Source organism: Bos indicus, chromosome 10 (assembly GCF_029378745.1).
Source record: "Bos indicus isolate NIAB-ARS_2022 breed Sahiwal x Tharparkar chromosome 10, NIAB-ARS_B.indTharparkar_mat_pri_1.0, whole genome shotgun sequence".
NCBI classification, from domain to species: domain Eukaryota; kingdom Metazoa; phylum Chordata; class Mammalia; order Artiodactyla; family Bovidae; genus Bos; species Bos indicus.
In genome coordinates this window covers 47,146,664-47,174,565 of record NC_091769.1, presented here as the reverse complement: position 1 = coordinate 47,174,565, position 27,902 = coordinate 47,146,664, and the positions used below count along the sequence as shown (strand labels likewise).

The following is a 27,902-nucleotide window of genomic DNA, read 5'->3' as shown; positions in this document are numbered from 1 at the left end:
TGCGGGCTTTTGCTGGTTGCAGTGAGCGGAGGCTGCTCTTCGTGGCAGTGTGCATACTCCTTGTGGTGGCTTCTCTTGTTGCAGAGCACAGACTCTGAGGGTGTGGGCTTCAGTAGTTGTGGCTCCAGACTGTTTCTCCGAGGCATGTGGAATCTTCACAGACCAGGGAAACCTGTGTCCCCTGCACTGACAGGCAGATTCTTATCCACTGTGCCACCAGGGAAGTCCTATCATTTTTTAAGAATTGGTTATATTTACAGATTATCACCAAATCCCATCATCTTTAGAAGTAAATTTAAAGATGAGCAGGCACTTCACAAAAGAGGATATCCAAACAGCCACTGAGAAAAGTGTCCAACATCACTGCTCACTGGGGGCAGAAGAATTAAACCTCAGTAAGGAACTTGCCTGGTGGTCCAGTAGTTAAGACTTTAAGACTGTGGACTGCGGGAGATATGAATTCAATCTGTGGTTAGGGAACTAAGATCCCACATGTCGAACAGTGCCACCTGCCCCACCCCGCGCCCCCCCCCCCCCCGGCAAAAAAGAAAAATCTCAGTGAGATACAGCTGAACACTCATCAGAGTTGGCTAAAAAAAATCTAGCAATAGCAAGTTTGGTCCACGATGCAGAGTAACTGAACTCTCATATAGTGCTGGTGGAGTGTAAAATGTCAAAAACATTCTGAAGAAGTTTTGTAGTGTCCGCCAAAGCTAAATATACACTTAGTCTGTGGCCCAGGAATTCAGCTCCTAGGTTTAAATCTGCTAGAATCACTTCCATTTGTCTACCTAAATGCTGCTATGAGAATTTTTCTGGTAGTTTTATTCACAATAATCCACACAGGAAACAGTCCCCAAATGTACAGCAAGAATGGATAAGCAGATGTTGCTGTGTTCCTATAATGGAATATTACGCAGCAAGGAAAAGAAATGGCCTGCTGTGTGTAACAGCATGGGTAAATCTCACAGCGTTACGGTCAGAGAAAGAAACTAAACACAAAAGAACACCTACTGTGTGGTTCAATAAACATGGAGTTTAAGAGCAGGTAAAACTAGGCTAAGGTGATAAAAACTGGAATAGGGATTACTTCTGGTGTGAGAGTCTATTAACTGGGAAGGAGTACAGGTGATGGAAATGTTCCGTCTGCATCTGGATGCCAGGTACGTGGGTATACACATTTGTACGTTCTGGGAGACTTGTTCACTTTGTTGTATGTGGGTTATGCCCTGATAGAAATGACTGGAAAGAAAAGTGAATTAGAATGATTTATCTGTGAGTTGGATCCTGTGCACTTGGCATTTGAGGTCTAAGGACAGACGGGACAGTGCAGGTGACAGAAGCAGAAGGAAATAGATTTTAGTGTGGCATTTGTTGTAACATCCCTCTTGGAGCAGCCCAGAGCCAGTGGCATGGGCTACTTCTTTGAGAAGCACATCAATTCAAATTTTATAAAAAGCAATTTGGAGCTTACCTGTGCTAGGCACTGTCTGAGGATTCTCTTCTCTTTAGAAGGACCTAGAGATTTACTCCCAAGTAAAAGGATGGCTTTTGGATAAAACCTAATAGAAAGTCTGGTGGGCCTTTTTTTCTTTTAAATCCCCAGGGGTGGCTGCTCGAGAGACGGCCCAAGCTCTGAAAACGCTGGCCCAGGCTGCCCGGGGCGTGGCTGCATCCACGAGTGACCCGGCGGCTGCGCGCGCCATGTTGGATTCTGCCCGGGACGTGATGGAGGGCTCGGCCATGCTCATCCAGGAGGCCAAACAGGCCCTGATTGCACCCGGAGACGCCGAGAGTCAGCAGAGACTAGCGCAGGTGAGGCCCAGAACTGGCAGCTAAGGTCACCATCGCGGTGACATGTTGACAGGCTGTCACCCAGTAATGAGCACTTTCAGAAGCTTTGCCTGGTAGCCCCCATAACGTGAGATCTTCTTAATTCAGTCAACAGAAAGTACAGGGATTTTCTTGAGACCTGTGCTTGGAACTTGAAGGGTCTGGACACAGCAAGCTTGTCTTGGGCCCTAGTGTACTTACATGTATCCCTCTTCCTGGCCTGGGAGGTGAGGTAGATACACTTGGTTTAGAAACTCAACACTTTAAACTCTCTCTAGTGCCTCTTCAGATGAGTCTTCCCAGAGAGTACGGACGGAGAGCCTCACAACCTCCTTTAAAGGCAGCGTGTGGGCAAACTCCAAGCTGGTCTGGAAGAGCTCAGAGCGCCCCTCCAGCCCTTGAGCTGGGTGAGGTGTGGAGGTGATGGCACCAGAGGGTCACTGAGCAGAAATTCATCACAGGCCTGCCTAACAGTGATCCAAAGAGCTCGGGGCCTCCTTCCACCTCAGGCCCTCTGCAGGACTCCCTAGCAGGGAACTGTTTCTCTTCCTCTTGGTACTGGCCATCTTTGTTTTGGAACCTGACAGAATATGGGAGGACTGTATCTGAGTCACAGTCAGGACTTGGCCTGGCCTCCGGAGCAGGTAGAGCGTGCTCTGTCACTGTGTCACAGCTGGTGCCAAGACACAGGATGTTCATGCCACTGAGAGGCCTAAATGCCCTGATGCAATGGTAAACAGTGTCAGGTAGATGCTGGCGGGTCATTTCCGTCTTTCTTAGCTCTGCCCACTCGCAACACATGTGCAAGTCTGTTTGCCCTGGAAGCTGCTTTCTGATGGGGCTTTTCTCCCTCTGTGTATTCAGGTGGCCAAAGCCGTTTCTCACTCCTTGAATAACTGTGTGAACTGTCTCCCTGGGCAGAAGGATGTGGATGTGGCCTTGAAGAGCATTGGGGAGTCAAGCAAGAAGCTGCTGGTGGACTCGGTGAGAGGTTTTGGCTCGGGAAGGGGTACCTGGGGCCCTGGGCTCACCTCAGGTGCAGGTGGGGTCTTCTCCCCTCCAGGGACCCTTTGAGTAGCTCACCTTCCCTTAGGGGTTGGTTTTCGTGCCTATTTGCCTTTTCCTTGTTTTGCTTTCCAATCAGCCGAATTCCCAGGTAGAGCATCTAAAATTTACTTTTTCCTTGAGCCCACGTTGCCCTTCGATCTTGGGTTATCCCTGTGAGCCAAGAATGGGGCAGGCTGTTGACGGGGAGGGTTTGGATCATCTGACCTCTCATCAGGACTCACTGAAAGAGTGAGTGGTCTGTGGAATTTCACGGTGGAGCTTGTTCCCTTCTTTTTTTGTAAGCCCCCTTTGGGGGGACTTGGCCTTCTTCATCTCTGTTTCTTCTCTGCTGTGTGCCTGCACATAGCCAGGTATGCAGACAGTGGGTGTGGTGTGACTCATATAATCTAGCTTAACTCTCTAGAACTTTTTACCAACAGTTACAGTTCTGCTAGTGGCACTTCTGAGGGAAAGCTATATTGTTAGCAGAGACCAACTGATGAATAAAATTGGTGACTATTAGTTTGGAAAAATAGGATTTAAATATTAATAGCATCTGCCTTTTAGTACCAGAAAGCTAAAACTTTGCAAGTTTTCATCTGAGAATGCCAAGATAGAGCGTGGGTTCAGAGAGCAGATCCCAGAGTCAGGCTGTCCAGGTATGAATCTTGGCTGTGCGGCTTAGGAGACCAGAAGCCCTGTGGAAAGCCATCCTTACTATTTTTAGATCCACTCTGTCTAGCACTGAATAAGTGTTCAGCAAATTTAAGTGAATGGGTATATTTATTTGAAGGTCAAACGTAACGTGGGCTCAGGCCACACAGAGCCTTTTCACCTAAACAATTCAGAAATGCATCCTGGAGAGTCTGTCTTCCCTCTGCCGCATTCACCATTCCTCCTACCCTCAGTAAAACTTCTGCAATTGTGCCCTCTCTTCCCACAGTTACCGCCAAGCACAAAGCCCTTCCAGGAAGCCCAGAGTGAACTGAACCAAGCAGCCGCTGATCTGAACCAGTCTGCGGGGGAAGTGGTCCACGCCACCCGGGGCCAGAGCGGAGAGCTGGCCGCAGCCTCCGGGAAGTTCAGTGATGACTTCGATGAGTTCCTCGATGCTGGCATTGAGATGGCAGGCCAGGCGCAGGTGAGGGGAGGGGGTTGCCGAGTGGAGCTGACCCTTGCCTCTCGCCTCTGGTGGACTGTCAGCCCCCGAGGCTAAGTGGCAAATAGGAGCTGGGAATCTGTGAACAGCCCACGGCTTTACATCATCTTTGCTGCTCAGAGACCTTCGTGAGCTTACAGGAATGATATTCCCAAAGACGCTATTAGCTTATGTGTGAGATGAAGATGACCGATAACTTCTGCCACGATCCTCCAGCAGAACTCATCATCTTATACTGTTTGAAAGGAGGGCAGAGGAGAGAAGGAGGAGAGCCCTGCATCCTATACTTCAAATGTAGTATGGTACTATAAAAACTCATGTTATTTCAGGTTTGGTGAGTCCATTTGAAAAGGTTGTGTCTAACCCTGAGTATCAAGTGATTCAAAATTACCTCCTTCAGATGAACAGATAAACCCCTACTTTAGAACAAGGGAGGTTGACTGGTCTGGGGTGAGCTCACTGAGCTATTTATTTGCGAGCTATTTATTTGCTTCGAACTCCCTCAAAGTGGGACCCAGCATGCTTCTTACTCTGTTATATACAAAGGGCTGTTTCTCGGATGGGAAGCCAGGTGAGCAATGTATTATTTGCAGAGTCAGAAGCCTTTGGGATGCAGTCAGCTCTCAGTGTCCAGGCAGTGATGGTGGTATGTGCCAGGCTGGGATGCACCAGCCCCTGGACATCTCCAGCACTGTTGAGCAAGATGCTGGACTGTGGCTTGGTCTGTTTACGCTCTTACTCACTCCCACCCCTCACCCCCCATTAATACCCACACTTGTGATACAGCATAGTTCTTGGCTGACCCACTTGGGAATGGATTTCTGTGCCTCTGTGTGCATCTCGGTTTGGGAATCTGTTTGGGGAACAGTAGATACCAGGCAGAGTCTCGACACACTAGGTGTCTGCAGACTAATTGGGCTTCATGCCATCTGTACAGATAACCTCCTTCCATTTCAGGGTACTGCTCCTAGCTCTGAATGCTGCTTAGGAGAAATGGGCAGCCCCTAATTACTTTAGCTCCTTTTCACCTTCCAGACGAAAGAAGACCAGATCCAAGTCATAGGGAACCTCAAGAATATCTCCATGGCCTCCAGCAAGCTACTGTTAGCTGCCAAATCTCTCTCTGTAGACCCAGGAGCCCCCAATGCGAAAAATCTCCTGGCTGCAGCTGCAAGGTAAGTGTGGAACAAAATGGGCTTTCATGTTGGTTAAATAACATCAGTGTTTGCGAGGTCCGCCTGACATCCTGCTGCTTTTGCTGAGTGAAGAAGTGGTGCTAACCTTCTGTTCTCAGAGTTGGAAGCGAGAGTGACATAGATGCTGGTATCTTATTAAATGGGCTCATTTGCATGCGCATTCTCCACTAAAGATGCCTTCTGTCTCCTCTTAAAGCCTTTTCAGGAGGACTTGTTTAGACTGAAGGCCTCCATTGATTTATAAATATGGTGGCTTAGATTTTTTTTAAGTAGTGCTAATATCATTCAGATTATGAAAGTACCATATGTTCTTTAAAAAGAAATCAGAAGATGCTGAAAAGTTTAAAAAAAAAAAAAAAAGATGCTCAACTAGCCATTCAACATTTCTTGTGTGTTTACTACTATGAGCCTGGCACCCATGTTAATTAGCTAGATTTAAACATGGTCACTTTGTCACATGCAGAAGGGCTCAAAGTCAGGATGGATGGGGTGATGATGAGAGTAAATTGGGGGAATATATTAAAACATGAATCTGAACTTGGGATGATGTGAATGTCCTTCTTTGCTGTTGTTTTCACCCAAGGAAGTAGGTAATATGATATTAATTTCTGCTCCACGTCCACTCTGGCAATTTAGTTCAGTGACTAGTGATTGAATGCTGGTATCTGGAGAAACTGCAGTGATAGCTAAGGAAGATTTTATATTGGTAATCCCACATTCATATTCCTGAACCAAGGGGGTAGGGTGTTCTGTAATTCTGTGGTGGTGCAGGCCTGTTTTCTTAGCCTTACTTAGTCTCACTTTATCAGAAAACTAGCAGCAGTGAAAGATTAAATGCAGGACCGTTAGGATTTGCAGCCTATTTGGAAACATTTTCAAAATATGCAGATGAGTGATTTTTAAAAAGCATGGCTTGAATTCTACTTAAAATTTTTAAAATTTGATTTTGTTTGCTTATTTGTTTTCCAATGTCTTTATCTCTCCTGGCTTTTTTTAAGTTGTCAGAATCAGGAGTCCTAAATTCTAATACAGACTTCATTGCTTGACTAAGTAGGTTACTTTGGTCAGACCACTCAACCCGTCTTAACTTTCCCATTCACAAAACAGGAATGTGTATAGCCCACATCACCCTTGAGCTCTGTTCCATTCCCAATAGACAAGGTATCTTGGTACCACTGGTTAATACCTGTCTCTGGCCTCCTCTTTGTTTGCAGTATTATTTTTTATGGGGGGACTTAGATAATTTCAGAGCAACTCCCTTGAAAACTTTTGAATTTCTTCATTCATTCTCATCAACGTACTTTGAGTGCTAAGTTCCTTTAGTCATGTCCAACACTTTGCAACCCTGGGGACTGTAGCCCTCCAGGCTCCTCCGTCCGTGGCATTCTCCAGGCAAGAATACTGGAGTGGTTTGCCATGCCCTCCTTCAGGGGATCTGCAGGTGGGTTCTTTACCACTAGTGCCCCCTGGGAGGCCCAAAGATACTTTACCTTCAAACAACAGCGAGAGCCACTAGGTGATGGGATACATACTCACATCTCCCCACCTCCATCTTGTGCTTTGCTTGTGATTGTTCCAGCAGGTGCATGCCCTCCTGAGCTCAGGGTGGGGATGAGGAGGAACGGTGATGTCCTCTCTATTGAGCAGCTATTTCTGATATAAAACCCTCTTAATCACTTTTTTTTTTTCAAGAACAGCCTTTGTATAAAGCAGCGAATGTTTCCAGGTACCTGAACTCAGTTGTTTTTCGTTATCTTCAATTTTTTGCCCCTTTTCAAAATTACAGTTTCCGACTCAGAGGCGTGTTGACGTCTCTCGTAAATTGTGAGAAGGAAAGGAGAGTATAAATGGGCGTTTTGAAAGCCCCTTAAAGAAAGGACTCCGGGACCTGAGAGCTTATTGCTGGTGTCCTTGCTCTGTGAGTGTCTGCACGCCCCCTGGTGGTTACATTGAGGAAGGGCCCTGGAGGTGAGGTGAGAAAGCTTCCGTTGCCCTGTCTGTCCTGGCTTTCAGCAGTTGATAGGGAGAATTCCCAGCCTGATGGTTCCACAGCCAAGTAAGCACTCAAAAATCATCACGTGAATTGATAGTCTTGGGTTGGAACTGCTGCAGGAAGTTGCTGGCCTATTCTCCTTGGCTTCTTGGCAAGCTTGGCTCCCTGGGGTATTTTCCCAGTGGGAGCTTGCCTGAGTGAGTCAGGCCAGCTCCTCTTTGGGGTAAAGCTCTGCCCATGGGGTGCAATCATTCATTCTCTTGTTACTTCATCTGTTCATTAAACCGATTTTTGTTGCATGCCTGATATGGGCCCAGTGCTGGGCACACACTGTGAGTAAGAAAGGACAGCCCCGGTCCAGTCAGGACAGGCACATCCAGGGCATACGGCCGCCATCCTCTCTGGGCCTCACAAAAGTCCTGTGTATAAGCACCTTTGGAGCTGGGTAGCAGGAATCTGATGGTTATTGTCCTCATGTGCAGTCCCACTGGCCTCCCTATTCTCAAGACAGCGGTACCCTCCCTGTCCCTGTGGATGTCCAAAGACCCCAGACATGCCACTGTAGGGACCCACACCTGGACCAACTCAGCTCCACCCTGCTCCTATGTCAGCAGACTTGAACCCTTTCTTTGTTCTTTCTAGTCACCATGATTCTTCCTGCTTTAGAAAAAAAAAAAAAAAGGTTTACTTCTGGGAGAGCAGTAGAGTATGTGTGCTTTTTGCTTTGCTCATCATTCTGCATTTGAGCCCTGGTACAAACTGGTCCCTTGGTTTTTGATGCCTCGTGGGGAGGAAGTCATTTTCTGTGGAGTGTCTGGCTTGTTGTTCTTCTTCTTCCCGTGTAACTGCTTGGCTCCGGCTCTTTTCTGGCCAGTTGGGTGGGCCAGAGACTCTTGTAATTGTTTATCAGCTTTTTCTGTGACTTGGGGCTGGTTTGATGCTCCCTAAACTTAGTCAAGGAACTGAAAAGCCAATTTGCAGTGGCAAAAAAAAAAGAGTGTTCTACCTCCAAGCACCCCCAAGCTGCTTCTCAGCCTACAGTCTCCCTGCTCAAAAGGACTCTTGGGAGCTGAAGACTTGACGCCCACTGCCGGCAGCAGCAGGACCGTCCTAAGCCAGGTGTTCTGCTGCTTTCCGGTTTCCCAGGGCTCCCTAGGGCCTTGCAGGAGGTGCCTCTCCCCATGCTGCCCTTTGCCTTGAGGTTCCTGCCAGGCAGGCATCTTTCTGGCTCCAGAGATGGTGAAAAAGGATGACCCACCAAATAGCAATTCCATGCTATAAAGTAGAAAAGTGTACACTGGGCCTTCTGTCTCTTAGTCTCCTCTACAATGTTCTGTTCCCATTATCCAAATTGGGATCTTGCTGAGCCCCGACTTTACAATTGCTGTGGCCCCTGTCTGGCTCTCCCTAACAGGCAGAGCCCACACCTGTGGTCAAGGCTTTAATTTTCTTTCACTCCCAGCGAGTCCTGCCTGTGTCCCGCCAGTTCTGTCTGATGTCACACCCCCATCACTGCTTCCTTTGGTGCACCTTCATGTCTTATCTGTTCATTATCTTGCCTCTCCAACAGGATTGCTGGCATCTTGCTTTCCTAGAGAGCTTTAAACTGTATTATTTTTTTACTCCCCATGCCTGTGATGGTAGGACCCAGGGAATACCAAAGGTTAAATTTTGGTTTGCTCTTTGCTGCTTTCCTAAGCATATCCTCCTTTAAGGATGGGAATTGTCTGAAGTTGCTTTATTCCCTCCAGGCTCGCTATTGGATGCTTAATAGATCATCATGAGCACAAATTGACTGATTTTCTTCTCTCACCTCTGCCCCAGTTCCCTATCTATAAACCGTTTCCTTCCAGAGCTCACAAACTCCTGTCTGAATCAGTTTAGTATCTCTGAACACTAACTGGCTATAGGTTAGAAAGCCTCTTACATCTAAGGTTGTAGATTCCAATTGTTTAAAGACAGAGAGTAGCTACATATGCTTAGATAAAGAATGAATTATAAGAAAACGCTATCTCTAGATGATGAAATTATGGTTATTTAATTTTTTGTATTTTTAAAATGAATTTGTATAGCTTTGATCTTTACCAAAAAAACTGGGGAAAATAAAAATAACTACAATTCAAGCCTAATGGGATTTACATGTAGCAGAGGGAGCATGCAACTAATTTTGGCCATATTTTTATAATGATGTGAGTTGGTTGGTTCATAGTGTTTTAGTCAATTTACTAAAATCTTTGCTTTAAAATAATATTGTTTGGGGATTCCCTGGTGGTCTAGTGCTTAGGACGTGGCACTCTCACTACTGTGGCCCAGGTTCAATCCCTGGTCAGGGAACTAGATCTGCAAGCCGATAAATGGCAAGCAATAGTAATAATAAATTTAAAAAATAATATTGTAAAATCACTTAACATTTTGGTATTGGCTCATATGGTTTACACGTTTATATATTCTTTATATATATTTATATATTCTTTTCTAACATTAACTTAGTTGTATATCCAACTTAGTTGTATATCATGAATATTCTGTGATACAAGGAATAATCTCCAGAATTATGTTGTAGACTGTATGTTTCATCATTCCTTTATTGTTGCGTGTTTGGGTTTTCTCTAATCCTTTGCTCTTATGAATATGTTTTATAGTTTGAACCATAAAAATACTATTTCCAATTGTCAGATCTACATAACCAATTGCCTCTGTACGTTTTTTATTTAGCTATGCAATTCACACTCTAAAATGAGTTATGAGGATAAATGATACCTATATAATGCTTTTCAGTCATGGATCAGTATTACCAAGTGACTCATTCAGACAAGCAGTGCCATGCTGGCACTGTTATGGATTATCCGACCACAAATCCTTAGTCTGTTGGGTTTTTGGATTTTTTTTTGCCCCAAGTTTTTATTAGAAATTTTTTACTTCTAAAAAATATTTGAAATAGGCCAATGAATAGCTACACAGTCTCTGAATTCACCAATTGTAAACGCTTGGTTTATTATTATTATTATTATTATTGGAGTATAATTGCTTTACACTGCTGTGTCAGTTTCTGCTGTACAATAAAATGAATCAGCCATATGTATACATAGAGCCCTCTTTTTTGGATTCCCTGTGCTATACAGTTGGTTCTTGTTAGTTACCTATTTTATACATAATAGTGTGTCTTTGTTTTGGGGGGTTTTTTTGGCTGCACCATGAGGCTTATGGGATCTTAGTTCCCTGACCAACTGTGGAACCTGGGCCCGCAGCAGTGAAAGTACTGAATCCTAACCGCTGAACCACCAGGGAATTCCCATGAATACTTAGTTTCTAATGGAAATATCTTTATATAGAGACCACACTTTTTTAATGTAGATAAATGGGAAACATTGAAGAAGCTAAATGGAAAGTGTGTGTGATATGTGGAAATATTCCCCAAATGATTGTGTCATCCTAGTTAGGGTCATTTTGCACCCTTTGCTATGTTGAAACATCTAGCCTGCCCACTCTAAAATGTGTCTCGAGGGCTGCCACACAGAACACGGTGTTGGACTCTTTGGGGGCCCCTTCCAATGAATACGTCATGAACTGCACCCTCCAAAGGTGGTCCCAACTAGAGACTGTCCTGCTATGTCACTTGTCTTTGTCTTGCTTTGCACCTGGAAGACACAGTGCTTCCCCCATGACACATAGTTAAGCACTTTTCCCCAAATAAATGAATCGATCTTTTTTGTTTTTTTTAAATGAATCAATCTAACAGAAACTATTTGAGGATTCTTTCTTGAGTTGAGGAATGTTTTTCTTCTTCCCATCATTCTTGCTAAATTTAAAATTCAAAGCAGTAGCTCCTCATCAAATAATTAAGCTGATTGCCTTCGTACATTGGCAACATCATTTTCCATCTAATTTGATATTCTGTGGGAAGCTGCAAAGCCAATTTAACTAATAAAATGAGGCATTTTTACATTAGACAGTGTTACTGATCAGCAGCAATGTGCATCCTATTTTTATTTTGTTTGTTTAAGTTGCCCGTTAGCTGCAGTGGTTACCGACTGAATAGCATTCAGGGTCCTGCCAAAGGTACAGACCAGTTATCACCCTGCGGAAAAATGGTTTTGGATCTGGCACTGGAGTCAAATAAGCATGGGTTTAAGTCTTGTTTTTGCACCTTATTGTAACATCTCCTTAGGGAATTATCTCATCTCTCTCTCTCTCTCTCTCTCTCTTTCATTTATAAAAACAAGCATACTATATTCAGTTTTAAGACCTAGTGTAAAGGTGTAGTAATCCAAACAGTGTTAGACACACAGTTCAATGGAATAGAATAGAATCCAGAAGTAGACCCACACAAATATGGTCAACTGATTGTCCACAAAGTTACAAAAGCAATTTAAATCAGGAAGGATGACATTTTAAAAGGTAATGGAATAATTAGACCTCCATATATCCCCCCCAGCCAGTCCATTCTAAAGGAGATCAGTCCTGGGTGTTCTTTGGAAGGACTGATGCTAAAGCTGAAACTCCAATACTTTGGCCACCTCATGCAAAGAGTTGACTCATTGGAAAAGACCCTGGGAGGGATTGGGGCAGGAGGAGAAGGGGACAACAGAGGATGAGATGGCTGGATGGCATCACTGACTCGATGGACATGAGTTTGGGTGAACTCCGGGAGTTGGTGATGGACAGGGAGGCCTGGTGTGCTGCGATTCATGGGGTCGCAAAGAGTCGGACACGACTGAGCGACTGAACTGAACTGATATTCTCCCCCCATTAAAATCTGGATCAAAAAAGTAATGGAATAATTAGATCTCCATATATCCCCCCCCCCATTAAAATCTGGATCCATATTTCACACCTTATTAAAGGAATTAACTCAGAATGGACCATGCCTTTCTAAAATATATCCATGGCTTAACCTAAACAGTGACTGCCCAGGAAGGGGAGAACCCTTGCCAATGAAGAAAAAAATCTGGGCTGTGTCTTAAGTTCTTAGAAGAACAGAAACACATATAAAATCATCTAAGAATCTCTGGTTCCTATTAATGTTAACAAAGAAAATAGCTCTTCTAAAGAATAGTTTTGGTATAGCTTCTAGGAATTGGTCAATCATGTAGAAATGAAAGGAAAGAAGAGGTTTTAAAATCATAAGGCACAGTTTACAGTGTGACTATTTTAAAATATACAGAATAGTCCAAACTACATAAAGGCTGTCCAAAATAGCCTGGCTGAGATCATCCTATTCCTGATGGGCTGCTAGTGAAGGATACTGACTTCAGTGTTAACAGGAGCTCTTTGCGATTTGCAACTTGGTTGTGACTTCTTTCTTCTGAGTATATAGCCACACTTTTCTTAAGAGACCTATTTGTACTTTTAAGGGTAAATCAGTGAATAAATAATGAGAAGCAAGGTGTGGATTCTCATTCTCTCTTCACTGACTGGTTTATTTTTGGTTTAGAGCCTTGTGAAAGAGCTCTCACAAAAGGGGACTGCAGCCTTTATAGTGAATTAATTGTATTCCTGTCAAACCCACAAAACATCATTGGGTAAATTTCTGTTGATCTTTACAAAACACAACCCAAAACACTCTTCCCGTTTCTGTCTCAGAGCTGTGACTGAGAGCATCAACCAGCTCATCACGCTGTGCACGCAACAAGCTCCTGGCCAGAAGGAATGTGATAACGCCCTGCGGGAACTCGAGGTGCGTCCCTGGAAAGGCTGCTGAGGATTTAAGAGCATGTGTCTGTCTGTCCTTTCCCTCCAGGGTCAGGTTCTTCTCCTTTCTTCTTGCCTTTTATCTTTCCTAGGAAACTTTTGGGGCCAAAGTTCTAATCTTGAATTCCATCCATCTCGTGGGATGGAATTCAAGAAAAATTAGATTTGGTGAGGTTATCACCCCTGCCTCCGTATTTCCTCTAAGAGTTGTTTTTTTAAGAGAGTCTTTATTTCAATCAGGAAGAGGCCTCCAGTATTGAATGGAGGCTGAGAATGAGTAATTTCTACCTAAAATGTTTGAGAGTGATTTTTCTAGGGCTGAGAAGCTAGGATAAAGTACTTTTTGAGTAAAAATGGTCTTCCTGTACATTTGATTTTGTAGCATGTAGAGGATGCATTAGAGAAAACCCAAGAGTAACACTTATTACTATGAAGGTGGCCATGAGGCCCCTGGTGGCCCAGAACACAGGGTGGGTGCTAATCAATTTATATTCATACTTAGGGTTTATTTTTCATGGAAAATTTATTTATGCCCATAGAGTATATGTGAGTAAAAATAAAATCCGTGTGCCCACTTGTCCATAAAGCAGTCTTAACCAATTCAGGTTGTATTGTTTATCTCAATGGGTGTGGCTTGGTCGTACCCTACGTACCTTTAGTTTTCTGAAATAGGAATACTTACCATGTGAGAGAGCATGGGCTAGGGGTGGAGGGGAGAGTTAATTGCACCTTCTGAAGGGCCTGACTGAGACCCAGGTTGCTGCAGCTGAAATTCCTCCCAGGAGTGTGTGCAATGAGCGATTGTGATCAGAATGCTGCATGTGCCAGGGAGATTGATGATTGGTATTTTTTGTTGTTTCCCTTGTTCTAAGGCTTGCTTGCTTTTTAAGTCATGTTCTCCTTTGTAGACTGTCAAGGGGATGTTGGACAATCCCAATGAACCCGTCAGTGACCTCTCGTACTTTGACTGCATCGAGAGTGTGATGGAAAACTCCAAGGTGAGCCTGACTGTGCTGTTAGCGTCCCTCCCCACTGTGGGAAGGAATCGGGACGTGCTTTGTGTGCGCAGGCCTGGGGGTGCCCATGTCTTAAAAGGCTCATGGTGCCTTTGCCCAGGTGTTTCTCAATCCTAGCCATGCATCGCAATCACCTGGGGGTCTTGAACACAGATTGCTAGGCCACACCCACACCCCTAAGTTTCTGATTCAGTACATCCCAAAATGGGCAAGATTGTGCATTTCTGACCAGTTCCCAGGTCTGGCCCTGTGGTCCAGGAGCCACACTCTGAGAACCACTGCTTATACCCTCTCAGGGATACGTCTTATTGTGAATCTAAGCATGCATGTCCATCACCTGGGACGGCATGCTGGGGAAAGCCTATCAGTGACCGTATGTGAGACTCTCCTGTGTACTCCTGTTGCCATCCATTTATGGCATGTGTTCTCAAGGGGCATAAATTGAAAGAGACGTGTACCCCAGTGTTCATCACAGCACTGTTTATAATAGCAACCTAGATGTCCATCAGCAGATGAATGGATAAGAAAGCTGTGGTACATATACACAATGGAGTATTACTCCACCATTAAAAAGAATACATTTGAATCAGTTCTAATGAGGTGGATGAAACTGGAGCCTATTATACAGAGTGAAGTAAGCCAGAAAGAAAAACACCAATATAATATACTACCGCATATATATGGAATTTAGAAAGATGGTAACGACAACCCTGTATGCGAGACAGCCAAAGAGACACGGATGTATATAACAGTCTTTTGGACTCTGTGGGAGAGGGAGGGGGAGGATGATTTGGGAGAATGGCATTAAAACATGTATAATATCATATAAGAAACGAATCGCCGGTCCAGGTTCAATGCAGGATACAGGAAGCTTGGGGCTGGTGCACCGGGATGACCCAGAGGGATGGTATGGGGAGGGAGGTGGGAGGGGGTTCAGGATGGAGAACACGTGTGCACCCGTGGCGGATGCATGTTGATGTATGGCAAAACCAATACAATATTGTAAAGTAAAAAAATAATAATAAATAAATAAATTACTTTGAAAATAAAAAAAGAAAAATATTAACCATGAATTTTACCTAATTAAAAAAATAAATAAATAAAATATTATGGAATTTGACCAAAAAAAGGGATATGAAAACTTGTGGGGGTTTGGGGGTGCAAGCAGTGAAAATATCTAAGATAATACAATGGTTTATATCCTCCCTTCTCCAAATCTTAACCTTGCTCAACAGATTCTGATTTCTTAGTATTTAATTTAATATGGGTGGCAATTGGAGGGAGGGTAGTCTAAAAAGACTTCTTAGCAGAGCAGTAATAATAATACTTTAAAAGGTTGAGAAACACTGACCTTTGGTAATCAGATCAGATCAGATCCCATCAGTTGCTCAGTCGTGTCCGACTCTTTGCGACCCCATGAATCACAGCATGCCAGGCCTCCCTATCCATCACCAACTCCCAGAGTTCACTCAGACTCACGTCCATCGAGTCAGTGATGCCATCCAGCCATCTCATCCTGCCCCCAGTCCCTCCCAGCATCAGAGTCTTTTCCAATGAGTCAACTCTTCACATGAGGTGGCCAAAGTATTGGAGTTTCAGCTTTAGCATCATTCCTTCCAAAGAAATCCCAGGGCTATTCTCCTTCAGAATGGACTGATTGGATCTCCTAGCAGTCCAAGGGACTCTCAAGAGTCTTCTCCAACACCGCAGTTCAAAAGCATCAATTCTTTGGCGCTCAGCTTTCTTCACAGTCCAACTCTCACATCCATACATGACCACAGGAAAATCCATAGCCTTGACTAGACGAACCTTTGTTGGCAAAGTAATGTCTCTGCTTTTGAATATGCTGTCTAGGTTGGTCATAACTTTCCTTCCAAGTAGTAAGCGTCTTTTAATTTCATGGCTGCAGTCACCATCTGTAGTGATTTTGGAGCCCAGGAAAATAAAGTCTGACACTGTTTACACTGTTTCCCCATCTATTTCCCATGAAGTGGTGGGACCGGATGCCATGATCTTCGTTTTCTGAATGTTGAGCTTTAAGCCAACTTTTTCACTCTCCACTTTCACTTTCATCAAGTGGCTTTTGAGTTCCTCTTCACTTTCTGCCATAAGGGTGGTGTCATCTGCATATCTGAGGTTATTGATATTTCTCCTGGCAATCTTGATTCCAGTTTGTGTTTCTTCCAGTCCAGCATTTCTCATGATGTACTCTGCATATACACCAGTGTTTTTGAGAACATCTCAGAACCGGGTGACATGAAATGCAAGTCAGCTGAATGGATATTGAGCAGTTGCCATTTGGCTTTGTACATGGAGTGTTCCTGCTCGTTAGCTTACATCACGTTTACATTAGCTTTGGGGAGACAGCAGGGCTCCCCTAGTAGCTCAGTGGTAAAGAACTTGCCTGCCAATGCAGATGTGGGTTCAACCTCTGGGTTAGGAAGATCCCCTGGAGAAGGAAATGGTAACCCACTCCAGTGTTCTTGCCTGGAAAATCCCCTGAACAGAGGAGCCTGGTGGGCTACAGTCCATGGGGTTGCAAAAGAGCCCAACCTGTCATAGTGACTGAACAACAACAAGCCTACAATGAGAATGGCTTGGGCTCTTCTGCTTGGAGACACAGCTGTATTGGTGGTGTCAGGAAGTCTTATTCAAGTTAGGCTAAGACTAGAGTTTGCTTTGTCCAGCATCCTTTATGGTACTGTGGATTGTCTAAACGGAGAATGCACGTGTTTCCCACACTTAGATCCAAAGAAACTGTTCTTCTTAAAGAGGGATGCAGGGAGAAGGAAAGGAAAATACCGTACATAAAAATACCCACTAACTGCTTTGCAAGTCCTTATGTAAACTGGATTATTTTGTGTATCTAGGCAACTTTAGGGAATTTCTCTCTTTGCCCATCCAAGATGGCATCTTGACAAAGAGCTCTGTGTTGTGTTCTAGACATGAATTTGATAGTCTCTCTAAAGCGTCCCTTGCACGTCCTTCAGTTCTACCATCTGTGACCCTGGAAAGTAACCCCTGCCTTCCTGGGCCGTGAGGAGACTGTAGAAGACACAGCCCCAGATATGGGGCAGACACCCTGCCTCTGCCCCCGTGACCTTCTGTCTCCCCTTGTACAGGGTGCTTGACCTCCCTGGGTTGTATTCTGAATGCTAAAATCCCTTTTGACTATTATTTTCAAGACATCTGAAAAGAGAATATACCAATGATTTTCAAAGTAAAGGGAAATACTTTAAGAATTTAGCCTTAAAAATTATTTTAGCCTTAGTTTCAGACTATCTTCCTCTTTATATGTACACTCCTTAAAGATATATTTAGATTTTACTGTCAATAAATACAGAGAAGGCAATGGCACCCCACTCCAGTACTTTTGCCTAGAAAATCCCATGGACGGAGGAGCCTAGTAGGCTGCAGTCCATGGGGTCGCTAGAGTCAGACATGACTGAGTGACTTCACTTTCACTTTTCACTTTCATGCATTGGAGAAGGAAATGGCAACCCACTCCTGTGTTCTTGCCTGGAAAATCCCAGGGATGGGGAAGCCTGGTGGGCTGCCGTCTATGGGGTCGCACAGAGTCGGACACGACTGAAGCGACTTAGCAGCAGCAGCAGTCAATAAATAAATGAAGGGACGGGTGTGTTTTCTACTTTCTGGGTGTGTCTTCATCTACAGCTCAGCAGATATGTGTGATTTTGTGTGATGGTCAATTTAGACCATTTGCCCATAGGGTGCCCTGTATAGATTTTACTTTAGTGATTGGCGTATATTAACTGTACCTCCTTGAGATATAGATAACTTTTAGATGAAAGCTTCATACTTTCATTATGTATTTCTCTTTAATGAGATAGAAGCGATATAATTATCTTGAATCTCTTCTTACTGCAAAAAAAGGAGAATAATGCAAATATTATAAATAAAATGTCCTTGAGTATTCAAATTGGAAGGGTAGCTCCTTTACCTCATGGTCTGAAGGAATCCTGGTCACAGTATCACTGGTGATGTGTTTTGCAGGTTCTGGGAGAATCGATGGCAGGGATTTCGCAGAATGCCAAAACCGGGGACCTCCCTGCCTTTGGGGAGTGTGTGGGGATTGCGTCCAAGGCTCTCTGTGGGCTGACGGAGGCTGCAGCCCAGGTAAGGGACTGGTCCCCATGCCCCATGATGTAGGCCTTCCAGCCCATCCTGTGCCTGGTCCACGAGGAAGGCATGGGGGACTTCAGCTCCAACTCCGACCACCACCACTTAAACCATGGAAACCATGGTGGCTCTTTTGCTTCCTGAGCATTTAGGCAAAATATCAGCCAGTTACCCCCAGGAAGAGACCAAACTGGAGAGGACACTGAGTACTATAAAGCCAACATAAGGGTTCAGAGGCCAGCTTTTTAAAAAAAAATTTTTTTAAGGTCATAGTTACAGATAAGTTGTTTGGGGTGGGGGGAAGATGGGTACTACATAATTCAAATTCCCTCTGAGGCTTTAGAGTTGCAAAAATCTTAGTCATGCTCTTTTTTAGAATCAGAGGGAAAAAAAAATTAGATGCCATCACTCAGAGACGTGATCAGGCATGTTCCTGGCTCATCTTTGAAGGTCCTGTGCATTTCCAATAATTACTGGGCTCATATCACTGAACTTTCAAAAATGTCAGCATTTACCTTGAAGGATTTATCATCTGATGTTACCTCAAGCCTGGAAGATGTTATTGAACCAAAGAAAAACATCTCTAGTTTGGGGGGTGAAATTGCCTCCCTCCTATTCTGCTGCTCACATCTCAGGGGAAATGAGCTGAGGTTAAAATGCCCCCTCACAGATTCATCTCTTCCTTGTTATTTGGCTAACACACTCAAAGCATTTGAAGAAAAGACCTTCTCTTCTACCCTCTTGTCCTGTTGGAGACTAAATATTACCTTTATTTTGTTTCCCTGAACCATCTTACTCATTCTTACTTACTGTTTGAAAAAATTGGCCAAAACACCAAGGATACATTAGACTATGAGATGAGAAGCCCTCATGTAGGGCAGGTTCCAGGGTTGGCTTACCCAGCAATTCCATGCCATCAGTCTACACCCACTTGGTTTTTTTCCCTCTCCCATCTGCCAGCTAAAGAGAAAGCTTCATGCTGAGCCTGGGCCTCCTCGGAGTCATAAAGTGGCTGCCAGAGCACTCAGGGCTACATGCATCCTTGACCATGTTCCCCTGGAAGAGCTTCTCAAAGCTCTCTTAAGAATAAGGAGACTTTGTTCCCCAGAGCCCATAGCAGACTCCTGCTGGCACTTCCCTGGCCCAAGCGAGCATCGGCTTGTCTACCCCTAAACGCTTATTGATGAGATGACTCTGACCACCTTGCACTGGGAGTACCTGAGAATGACTGCTGCATGTACACTGTGGGACCACAATCCCCCACAGGCTTATCTAGGTGCACAGAGAGCCTGAGCTGTGGCCTTCTTCCTCCCTCCCAGGCTGCTTACCTGGTCGGCGTCTCTGATCCAAACAGCCAGGCAGGCCACCAGGGCCTTGTGGATCCCATCCAGTTTGCCAGGGCCAACCAGGCTATCCAGATGGCGTGCCAGAACCTGGTGGATCCCGGCAGCAGCCCGTCACAGGTAACCTTGGGCAGGGGAAGGGGGTGAGGAATGTGAAGTCTGTGCATCCTTGAGCTCTTGGAGGTGGGTGCTAGGAGACTGGAAGAATGAAGATTACTGTTTTTTCAGAGCTTGCAAGGCCAGCCAGATAATGACTTAGAGGATTATTGCAAAATATGATGAAGGTGAATACAGGTAGGTGCTTTGAAATGGAGTGCTGGAAGGCAGTCACAGTGGTGTAATCACAGCGAGATTCATCAGGAGGCTCACAATTCCATTCATCAGTTCAGGGGAGATACATGGATTACTGGTTCTGTGCTCAGCACTGAGGGTCACCATGAGTAAGACCCAATCCCCTACCCCCTTAACTCTTACTATTGGATAAAATTTGGAAGCTGGAGTGATTGGGGTATGATGACCATGCCAGGATTGTCAATGGTTTCTCTGAGGGGCTGTCAGGGTCGCTTCCTGGAAATAGTGGTGCTGAGCCAGGCCCCAAAGCTGGGTCAGAACCTGCAGTGCAGAAAGAGCCATAGAGACATTTGAGAACTAGACAGAATTTGCGACTTTCCATGATACTTCTGATACCCAAGTGGCATGGCTCAGGTTCAGTAATTCCACTGTGCTAAGTCGCTTCAGTCTTATCTGACTCTGTGCGGCCTGTGCCCTCCTCCAGGGGATCTTCCTGACCCAGGAATCGAACCTGCCTCTCTCATGTCTCCTGCATTGGCAGGCAGGTGCTTTACCACTAGCACCACCTGGTAAGCCCAGTAATTCCAGCAGTATGTACTATAAGGAACAAGAGTGGCCTATATGGGCCAGCAGAGGCAGGTCATGAGGGGCTCGTCCATGCTTGACCCTGGGACCAGTATCCTTGAGGCAAGAGAAGGACCCCAGTAAAGGAGATAATACAGGGACCACCGGGACCCCAAACAAGCATCAGTGTACCTAAGATGCCTCACCTGTCCAGTTAAGGCCAAAGAGTGTTACCAGCCTCAGCAAAGTGGATCAGGCAGATTCAGAAAAGCAGTTGAGCTGGAGCCTGCAAAATTCTTGAGCCAGACCCCTTCATAAGGTGCCTACAGCCCGCCTGGGGGTGGGGGTGACATCAGCTGCACGTGACTGTTAAGCACTTGAAATGTAACTGGTCCAAACCATGATAGGCTGTCAGTATAAAATACAGACCGATTTCAAAGACTTAGTATGATAAAGGATTATGAAAGTTTAATCTTCTTAAATGGATTACATGATGAAATATTTTGGATATCTGAGGTTTAAATATGTTATTTAAAATAACTTCCCTTGTTTCTGTACTTATTTTAATGTGGCTACTAGAAATTTTAAAATTAGGTATGTGGTTTGCACTGTATTTCTGTTGGGTAACCCCAGCCTAGGCCCTGGGCTATATCCCTCCTGGCTAGTGGTTACAAAGCATACTGACAGCCTCTCCTCTAAGACCACCTGGAGCCCAGCCCTCTCCCATCACCACAGCAGCGCCAGCTTTCTCTTTCTTTGTTTCTTCTTTCTACCTTAATAATTCTCGCCCTCCCCTTTCTTGGTGGGACTCTGGGGGTAGCAGAGCTAGAGACATGGGTTTTAGTTACAGCGCCCTAGACGTGTGAGTTGGGGGAATCCAGGGCTGGGGACCAGGGTGGCCGTCTTTTGAACTGACCCCCTCTGCACTGAAGCACAGGGTGCCCCCAACGCAGTCCCTGCTTTGTAGGTTTTGTCTGCTGCCACGATTGTCGCCAAGCACACCTCAGCCCTGTGCAACGCCTGCCGAATCGCCTCATCCAAGACGGGCAACCCCGTGGCCAAGAGGCACTTTGTCCAGTCCGCCAAGGAGGTCGCCAACAGCACCGCCAACCTGGTGAAGACCATAAAGGTAGGTCACTGAGCTAAGACCTCAGGAATCTTTGTAACACCTGCTGCAGGTGAGAGAGCGAGATGGCAATGAAGCTCGGCTCCTAGACTTGCTTCTAGTGAGGGGCAACTTCTCGTTTGTTCTCGTGATTTCAGTCACTGAGGAGGAGTTCGTTGGTGATGGACATAGTTATTAGGAAAAACCAACAGCCTTGGTGTCTACGAACCTTCTGCATAGTGTGTAGGGAGGGGTGAGCTATGTGTTTGGGAGGGGGACAGTTTTGAGGCGCCCTACCATGGTTACATATCTCTGGACTAAGAGATAAGGTGGAAGAAGAAGGGAATGGGAAATTGCTGGGAAAATCTCTTTCGTCTTTTTTTTTTTTTTTTAATCTATTCTAGCCTATGATATCTCTTCCACTTATAGTTGTTTAAATGTTTTCAATGGAGCATCAACTTCTTAAAATACAATATCCCGTGTTGATAACAAGTTCATCTTTGTGATCGAGGTCGTAAACAGGTGCGGGGGTGGGAGTGGCAGGGCAGGGTGCCCTGTGAGGAGGCACTTGCAGTAGCTGGGCTGTAGTGTTTGTATCTGGGCAATCAGACTGTAAACCTGGCCTGCCCGACGTGGGACACTAAGCAGAGACCAAGCAGCTGACCAGGTGGGAAGACAACCGCCGTCTAGACAGTTGACCCCAGGCAAAGAGCTTCCAGAGGAGACTGTCAGAGAGGCAAGCTGCCAGTTCTGTGCAAACCAGACCTGCTGGAGGGAGGGGTGTCAGAAGGCTTGACTTTACTGAAGGGTTTTCACGGTCATGGAGGTGAGGTGAGCTGCTTTGTTGCTGGGCAAGTCCTGGAGGAGCGGGGCTTCCCTACCACCCATTCCCTCCAGAGGATATGATACCACACACGTCATTCCTGCACTGTGCTTGCATGCCAAGTCGATTCAGTTGTGTCCGACTCCAAGACCCTATGAACTCTAGCCCACCAGACTCCTCTATCCACAAAGCCAATTTAATCTTGTGGAGAAATTAGTCAACAGGCTGGGCCAAGCAGAAGCCAAGGAGAGATTGTGCAGCTGTTTAAACAGCCTTTTAAAAAAGTAAAAGGCACCTCAAGATTGATTGAAGATGAATAAATAAAGTTCACGCTCAGGTGCCCTCAGGATCCTGGTGGCAGCTCACTTTAATGACCATCATGATCCACGGTATTAGAAATGAAGAAAGCTTACATTTTTTAATATTTAATTTGAGCAAGGCCTGTTCCATATTTTGTATAGATCTCTCATTCAGGCCACACAACCAACCACCCTGTGCTTATCATCCCCATCTTTACAGGAGGTTATGTAACTTTCCTGGGGTGACTCAGCCAGTAAGGAGTGGATTGGAATTCAAACCCAGATCCCCTGCTCTTTCCAAACCCGCTCTCGCTCTTGGCCTGCAGAGTACATACCTTGGAGAGACTAACCCCTCTCACCAGCCTGGGAAGAAATCCCTGGGTGTGTTTAGAGTGCTTGTGTGCAAGTTTGGGGAGATGCAGGGGTGGAAGACAGCAGTAGAATTGAAAAGTAATGACATCATAGTTCATTGCCATGTAATTTACTAACTTCAGTTAAACTTGACCATTTTACGATCGTTTTGATTGTCATAAAACAGGCTGTATTTAGATGGGCCAAGGAGGGGAAAAGGTAAGAAACTCTTCTTTACAAATTCTGGGAAACCTTTCTTTCCTGCCCGATTCCTTGGTTTTCAGTCCTAACCTGTCTCCTTTAAGATCTCACCTCCTTTTCAGATTCTCCTCACAGTGGCAAGCCCTCTTTGTAGCTCCCTATAGCAAATGATCTCTTGGGATGGCCTGAAAGCTAGGCCTGTGCATGCAGGATGCTGTAACTGGGGTAGATGGAGGCCTCCTCCCCCGCCAGTACTCCAGGGATCCGTAGCAGCACAGGAGACATAGAAATGACCCACTCACCCCTCAGCTTGCTGAAGTGAGCTTGGCTTTTCAATTCCCATCAGGGGGCAGGCTTTGCTGAAGACAATAAACTTTGTTTTTAATTTACTAATAGGAAAATGGTGAAGTTCCTTTCAGTGCAGCATGCTGCTGCTGCTGCTGCTAAGTCGCTTCAGTCGTGTCCAACTCTGTGCAACCCCATAGACGGCAGCCCACCAGGCTCCCCTGTCCCTGGGATTCTCCAGGCAAGAACACTGGTGTGGGTTGCCATTTCCTTCTCCAATGCATGAATGTGAAAAGTGAAAGTGAATTCGCTCAATCGTGTCAGACTCTTTGCGACCCCATGGACTACAGCCCACCATCCATGGCTCCTCCATCCATGGGATTTTCCAGGCAAAAGTACTGGAGTGGGGTGCCATCGCCTTCTCCAATACCATACTACATATCGAATAGATCTCCTGAGTTAAGGAATGGTTAAGAATTCTGCCAAATAGCAGAACAAATAAATATTTAATTCCCTAAATGCTTGAAATGGCTGCCATCAAGGCTGCATTTTGCTCTAAGTTCTGTACTTCTTAGTCAACCTTATTTTTCCCTTTAAATCACACGGGTATGCCTAAGCGCCACACCTTTCTAGTCCTGAAGAAAGGGGGGAACCTCCCCCTCCCCGGAGGGGCATTGGAGAGCAGGGAGCAGATTACATCACAGCGGGTTATCAGCGCCCATTAGAATGTCTGCCTCCAGGAATCATAAATCTCTACTGATGGCATTCTTTGCAATCCCAAAGCATGGCTCAGAAAGAATAAATGTGTGCACCCTCCTTCTGACCAGGCCCTGCTCTCGATGCCGGCCAAGTTGGAAGCACACGGACCCCTAACCACGGGTGCCATCTACCTGCTCGTCCCCACATGCACCTGTGCCGGCTTCTCCCTTTCATCAGCTTCTTACCTAGCCTCAAATCTGATGTGGGGAATGGAATGTTATTTTAAATGTGCAGTCACTCAGGTTTGGATGCCAAGTAGAAGTTGTGCAACAACAGCTTCTGTTGCTCTGAGAAGCCGGAGCTCAGCCTTGCGTTTCACAGCAGAGCTGAAGCTCAGGGTTTTGCCATGAAGCACTTCCAGGGCGTCCAAAAGATAACAGGTCCAGCTCTCACTAACCAGTTTAAACTCGGCTGTAAGTATGCTTTCTTGATCATCCTTTTGTTTGAATTGGTAAAGTGGGTTTCTTGAGATAAAAAGAAGGGAGGAAAAAAAACCTCTTGGGCTTCTTATGCCTTTTCTTATTGCCTTTTCTAAGGTCAGTAGGAGGGAAGGGAGCCAGGGGTCTTGGATTCTGGTTTGAGGCATGAGCTTAGCCTCGCATGTCACTTCCTAGGTGTTAGTTTTGTCACCTGGAACATTGGAGCTTTTTAAAGATCTTAAAGTGATCTTTAAGATCCCTTCTGGGGCTTCCCTGGTGGCTGAGCAGTGAAGAATCTGCCTGCAATGCAGGAGACCCCAGTTCAATCCCTGAGTTGGGAAGATCCCCTGGAAGAGGGCATGGCAACCCACTCCAGTACTCTTGCCTGGAGAATTCCATGGACAGAGGATCCTGGTGGGCTACAGTCCATGGGGTCACACAGAGTCGGGCACAACTGAAGCGACTAAGCAGCAGCAGCAAGATCCCTTCTAATCCTTGAAATCCATGAAGCCTTGATTCTATTGCACACGCAGAAATGATTTCTCCCACATCTCTGTGAGATTTTGCTAAATAAGAAAATTCAGAGTTGCGGGCCCAGGATGAAGAGTGCCCTTCTCCTGGTGGGGCCTGCGCATTTGGCTCAGTGGATTTACCTTTATGTTGTTATGGCTAGGGTGCTAGTCATTATGTGATGTGGAATGTCTCTATGAAAACTGTCATGCCTGCCTAAAATTTACCTGTAGCCAGATCTAAGTATTCAGTTTACTGGGGTGTCTCAGCCATCCCCAGAGGGGAAGCCACATTCAGAAGTGAAATAACTCTCCATGTAAACAAACCATCCTTTCTGACGCTCGGTGCTTTTCCCTCTTGAAAATGAACAATGGTGCCAGATTGGAGCTTGGCATCCTAGTCCACAGTCCGTGCTATTCAGGGTCCCGCCCTTGACCTGCAGTGGGCCACATGATTTATGATTTTAGGGCCCATGCTCAAAAAAAAAAAAATATTTTCATCATCCTGTTGGTGCAGTTGATGAAACTGCACAATTAGAAAAACCATTCCTTGGAATTAACCTGGGGTAATCATCTTGACATTTTTCATAAGTTCACCTGAGGGTTGGTGACATGATCAGAAATCTGCCTTCCTAATAGACTGAGGGCGTTGTCGAAAGTAAAGAAGAGGATGGGAGGAGAGCAGAGAGGGCAAGAGCAGGAAGAATAAGTGGCACCGCCCAGAGACTGGGCATTTTCCATTGAGCTGGAAGGGCCTGACCTCAAGCAGTCAATGATGGTAAGAGTGTAAGATCATGAGAGCAGCGAGATTGCTCACTGCCACATCATCAGTGCGGTGCTGCAGGGCAGTAACGGGTGGTGCTAACTTAACACTCAGTGAGTACGTGTGGCAGTCAGAATTGAAGCCATCAATATGAGTAAGTAGCAGGCACGTTGGATTTCCACTGGGCCTGGAAGAACCGCAGAATGAGCAAGGTTGGGTCAAAGTCAGTGCCTGTCTGGTGGAGAAGGGCCTGAGCAGAGGTGAGCTCTGCACAGTATTAGCAAAGACACTAAATTAACGAGGCTTAATGGGGATTCCTCTGAAAAATAGTAGCATGGTGCATGTATAATTGCTGTCCCAAGTTGCCAAGACTTGATTGGAATATAGTTGTTATTCAAATAGCCTTTAAATCTAACCATGCCTGCCGCCTCTTGCCGTGTTGAAAAATAGAAACATTCCCATCTCAGATCCAGTTTATTTCGTAATTCTGGTGCCTCTGGCTTTTTGCTCACTAATTGTCTAAACTGACTTTTATATACTGCTCATAATGGTTACATTAAAAGTTTAGTTGGTCATTTAACAAGGAAGTATATGTTATTCTACAAACATAACTGCCTTCTCAAATGTAGCCCTTTGCTGTGAGGCAGGAGTGCTGTCACTGGATCACAGACTGTTGGTTCTAACAGTCTTGGACTTGAGAATGTGGAGTCCGGGGTCGGGGAACTTTGGATCCAAGTGTTAACCCTTTGTGGGTTTGCCTGGCATGCATCACAGGCTGCTTTCCTGGATTGGTTTCCAGGCCGGCTATTAATCGGTGATGCGATGAATCATTCAGTGCTCTGGTCATGGTGTTATTGTTCAGTCACTAAGTCATGTCCAACTCTTTGCCACCCCATAAACTGCAGTCACCAGGCTTCTCTGTCCTTCACTATCTCTCAGAGTTTGCTCAAATTCATATCCATTGAGTTGGTGATACTATCTAACCATCTCATCTTACACCCAAGGCAAAAGGAGAAGAAGGATGTGGTATTAATGCTGCTAATTTTAAAAAGAAATAAGCTTTGAAAGCTTAAGATACATAGACCAAAAAATCCATATGTGTAGAGTTCAGTGAATTTTCTAGGCTGAACACACCTAAGTAACTGCAGCCAGATGAAGAGACAGAATGTGGCCAGCCCCCAGAAGCCCACTTTGTGTTCCGTTAATCTCACTGGCTCCAAAGTGTCACTGATCTGACAGCCAACACTCAGAATTAGTCTCACCTGCCTTTGTACTTTGCACAAATGGAATTTGTGGGTATCGTATTGTGTGTGACCTCCTTACCTAAACATTAAATCTGTGAGATTTGTCCATATTTTAGGAAATAGTTCTAGTTTTTTAAATAGTTTAAAAATAGTTTAAACTAGTTTAAACTCTACTTTAAAATAGTTCTGTTTTTTCTCCATTGCATTCCATTTTGCTCATTTCAGAAGGGCAGATACAAAAGCCCTCCCTCTGTTAGTTATTCAGGGACATCCGGGTAAACTTAGAAGTTCAAAGTGCCACACAGTGTGAAAAATTGTATTTTTATAGTTTGGGAGGGAATAGAATTAATTGGAGTGGAAATGGAGGGGCCAAAACATAGTTTCAAAAGTAGGGAAGAAAGTGACTCAGCCGGAAGGTTGGTAGCATGACTGGGGAGTGGAGAACAGGGCACCCTTTGAAGCATGTGAGCCGGGAGTTGATGGACTGTGAGGTCGGCTGGCCTGTGAACCATATGTTGCGCTTTATTCCTTATCATTGCTCACTTAGTCACTCTGCTTGATGGCGGAGAGCCTGCTCGTCAGTTCTTATTCATTGTTTATAAACTCACCAGACCTTTTGAGTATTCCCATTGAACCTTTTCACTGGGCGGTGATTGCCGTGGCCCAGGAGTGATCTCTGCGTTTGCCCCCATCAGGCCCTGGATGGGGACTTCTCCGAGGACAACCGCAACAAGTGTCGCGTCGCCACTGCCCCCTTGATCGCAGCCGTGGAGAACTTGACGGCATTCGCCTCCAACCCTGAGTTTGTCAGTGTTCCCGCCCAGATCAGCTCCGAGGTAGGGAGTCTTCACAGCAACAGTGACATTGAGGC

General features: G+C 45.3%; 1 protein-coding gene across 10 annotated transcripts in view; it reads left to right on the top strand.

The window, feature by feature from the left end:
• Positions 1–27,902, top strand: part of TLN2 (talin 2) — a 504,733-nt gene that overhangs the window by 387,344 nt on the left and 89,487 nt on the right. For all 10 annotated transcript variants that reach the window (XM_019968737.2, XM_019968738.2, XM_019968739.2 and 7 more), the window contains 10 exons: positions 1,607–1,815; positions 2,698–2,817; positions 3,824–4,021; positions 5,075–5,214; positions 12,812–12,905; positions 13,828–13,917; positions 17,950–18,072; positions 19,395–19,538; positions 21,241–21,402; positions 27,727–27,867. In XM_019968737.2, the coding sequence (XP_019824296.2) occupies positions 1,607–1,815; positions 2,698–2,817; positions 3,824–4,021; positions 5,075–5,214; positions 12,812–12,905; positions 13,828–13,917; positions 17,950–18,072; positions 19,395–19,538; positions 21,241–21,402; positions 27,727–27,867 (1,421 nt within the window). The remainder of the gene's footprint in view (positions 1–1,606; positions 1,816–2,697; positions 2,818–3,823; positions 4,022–5,074; positions 5,215–12,811; positions 12,906–13,827; positions 13,918–17,949; positions 18,073–19,394; positions 19,539–21,240; positions 21,403–27,726; positions 27,868–27,902) is intronic.